The sequence below is a fragment of the Gadus chalcogrammus genome, chromosome 6 (assembly GCF_026213295.1).
Source record: "Gadus chalcogrammus isolate NIFS_2021 chromosome 6, NIFS_Gcha_1.0, whole genome shotgun sequence".
In the NCBI taxonomy this organism is placed as follows: domain Eukaryota; kingdom Metazoa; phylum Chordata; class Actinopteri; order Gadiformes; family Gadidae; genus Gadus; species Gadus chalcogrammus.
In genome coordinates, this window is record NC_079417.1 from 6,263,505 (window position 1) to 6,265,164 (window position 1,660).

Below are 1,660 nucleotides of genomic sequence, written 5' to 3' on the forward strand. Positions count from 1 at the left end.
GTGTGTGTGTGTGTGATTGTGTGGTTGTGCTAGTGTGTGTCAGGGCAGAGGATCCACTTTAACACTTTCATGGACTTCTCTGATCTCTCTCTCAGAGGGGATATCAGCGCAGCCATACAGATGAAGAACCTTTAACCTGGTCAGACAGACAGACATTCAGGTAGTTCAGCAGATAGATGGGCAGACAGATTATTATTAAAAGTGCATTTTTAGGAATGTCACAGTTTGTGTTTTTTGAAAATAAATTCAAGTGTCAAAAGATTGCAGTACTTATTCCCCCTTTCAGTTTTACAGTTTCCCCAAACACTGCTGATCTGTGTGAATCCTTGTCATTTGTTAGGTGAGTGTGATTTGTTTACTTCTTGCAGTGCCGACAGAGACGGAGAATGTTTTCTGGGCTGATGTGGCAGAAGCTGAGCTTGACTGTATGGAGGTGTTCATGACACCTGTCTGCCAGTACAGCTAGCCTGTAACAGAGAATAACACTTCAACTAGGAAGGGAGATTCAGGTCGTACAGGAGCAAAGGAACCGTGGAAATAAATAGAGAGAGCATCAAAATATACACATAAATAGGGATACAAATGTCATGTAGATCACCCTCTGTTTCCAGTGCTAGTGGAGCTGAGGTCCACCATTTGCAGCCCCCTGCAGCACAAAGCTACACACTGGACACCTGCATCTGTGACTGCTTTGCAACCACTCACATCTAGGGATCTGGAAAACACAATTGGATACAGTTGGAAAATCCCATCTTTTGACTCATTTTCTAGTAGGCCAAAATATGTATGCGATGTGTAATTGTGTGAATGGTTGTGTGTGTGTGTGTGTGTGTGTGTGTATTTGTGTACGTGTGCGACTGTGCGTAATGCATGCGTGCATGTGTGTGTGTGTGTGCGTGTGTGTGTGTGTGTGTGTGTGTGTGTGTGTGTGTGTGTGTGTGTGTGTGTGTGTGTGTGTGTGTGTGTGTGTGTGTGTGTGTGTGTGTGTTGTTTTGTGATGAACCCCCTCAAAGAAAATAAAGACAGAGAGTATGAAAGAAGATAAAGTGCTGCTGAGGAGTTCAATCATATAACGCGGAATTCAAGCAGCTCATTCAAAAAGAGTTTGTTTGATTACCTGATGTATGGAGTGTGAGAGCAGATGCTGTTGAGTGTTAGGTCAGAGACCCCCGGACAGGAGGCCAGGGTGAGGCTCTGAAGGCCTGGACACTGCTGGAGTAAGCGGTCCATAAGGCCATCGCTCACCTGTGGAGTGGTAGGTGTGTGGATGGGAACGCGGACAGAATCACTAGCCTGCTTGTGGACCACTCAGGGTTTAATAGCTATCAGTCATTGGCTAATAAATCTGATACAACCATTCAGTCACAACCCTTGATAATATATATGTTTATTTTTCCATGGGATATTTGGAGTATATGGGTCTGCATGGGAAAATTGAACTTAATTTAACTCAAATATTGCGTGACAAGACAGTGTTGAGACAGAGGTATATAAAATATACACTAGATATACATACATAAATAAACAGGGAGAGATGGGGGTGAAAGGAGCAACAGAGAAAAAACAGAATAAAATATGACCATCCCAGTGTGATGAAGTATGGGAAAAAGGTACAATGGCACAAAACTTACTGCCTGCAGCCCTGTAAGGTTGAGGGAGA

General features: G+C 43.6%; 1 protein-coding gene across 1 annotated transcript in view; it reads right to left on the reverse strand.

Annotated features, from left to right (window-relative positions):
- The window catches only part of LOC130384943 (F-box/LRR-repeat protein 2-like), a 5,072-nt gene continuing 3,412 nt past the window's right edge, over positions 1-1,660 (reverse strand). Inside the window, exons 7-11 of the mRNA XM_056593350.1 lie at positions 1,632-1,660; positions 1,118-1,245; positions 599-715; positions 360-467; positions 1-136 (exon numbers count right to left, since the gene is read on the reverse strand). The exon at positions 1,632-1,660 is cut by the window's right edge and continues 94 nt beyond it. Of these exons, the coding sequence (XP_056449325.1) occupies positions 40-136; positions 360-467; positions 599-715; positions 1,118-1,245; positions 1,632-1,660 (479 nt within the window). The 3' untranslated portion in view covers positions 1-39. The remainder of the gene's footprint in view (positions 137-359; positions 468-598; positions 716-1,117; positions 1,246-1,631) is intronic.